The sequence below is a fragment of the Onychostruthus taczanowskii genome, unplaced genomic scaffold (assembly GCF_017590055.1).
Source record: "Onychostruthus taczanowskii isolate IOZ18803 unplaced genomic scaffold, ASM1759005v1 scaffold10, whole genome shotgun sequence".
Classification (NCBI taxonomy): domain Eukaryota; kingdom Metazoa; phylum Chordata; class Aves; order Passeriformes; family Passeridae; genus Onychostruthus; species Onychostruthus taczanowskii.
The window spans coordinates 7443156-7443935 of NW_024496526.1; the positions used below are offsets into that span (position 1 = coordinate 7443156).

The following is a 780-nucleotide window of genomic DNA, read 5'->3' on the forward strand; positions in this document are numbered from 1 at the left end:
TGACCTGAAGATTACTGGCAGGACATCTGGGATGTCCTTGCGAGGCAGAGCTAGCTCACTGGATGTGCCAGACTCAGGGCATAGACCGATTTGTTCATCTGGATGCAGCAACCATTCCAATACCGTGATTATAATGGAGGCTGCACAAATTGATCCTGGTCAGACTCAGTGTATTTATTTATTTGCTTGCACTTTGGCATCATTGCCGATCTGCGAGGATAAACAGGGTTCACCTTTAGGATTTAATGAGTGGGAACAACTTACAAGGAAAACAGGTCCTAGTTTCCAATCCTCTCTACCAGTTAACTCTCTCTTCCCTTTCATTATTTTTTATTGCCTTATTCACCTCTTATTCCCGACCTAAGATCAGCTAAAGCTTTTAAAACCCCTGACAAACAAGCATCACGACAGAGGCTGTGTGCCAGAAGCCTCTTTGGGGTAAGGCACGCGCCGGGAGAGAGGTGAAGGCACAAAGAACCCCGGACGGGAGGCCAGTGGGACGTGAGAGAAGAGCTGGAACTTTTTAACCTCTGCTGAAGCAAACAGGACGGGGATTTCGGGCAGCATTCCAGTGGGAGTTGTGTGTTTATTTCCCTGCGCGGGACGGCTGCGGGAGCAGCACCGTCCCTCGAGGGATGAGAACCCCGGGCGCGGGCCGGACTACAGCCCCCGTCATGCCGCGGCGCGGGCGGGCGGTGGCGGGGAGCGCGCCTGCGCCGCCAGACGTGGCAGCAGCCGCAGCGGGTCCGGCGCGGGTCCAGCGCGGCGGGTTGACTGTTA

At 54.9% G+C, this 780-nt stretch overlaps 1 protein-coding gene across 1 annotated transcript in view; it reads left to right on the forward strand.

Annotated features, from left to right (window-relative positions):
* The first annotated feature begins 635 nt into the window (after positions 1-635).
* PDIA5 (protein disulfide isomerase family A member 5) overlaps positions 636-780 on the forward strand; it is a 98830-nt gene continuing 98685 nt past the window's right edge. The window contains exon 1 of the mRNA XM_041405275.1: positions 636-780. This exon is cut by the window's right edge and continues 56 nt beyond it. Within this exon, the coding sequence (XP_041261209.1) occupies positions 636-780 (145 nt within the window).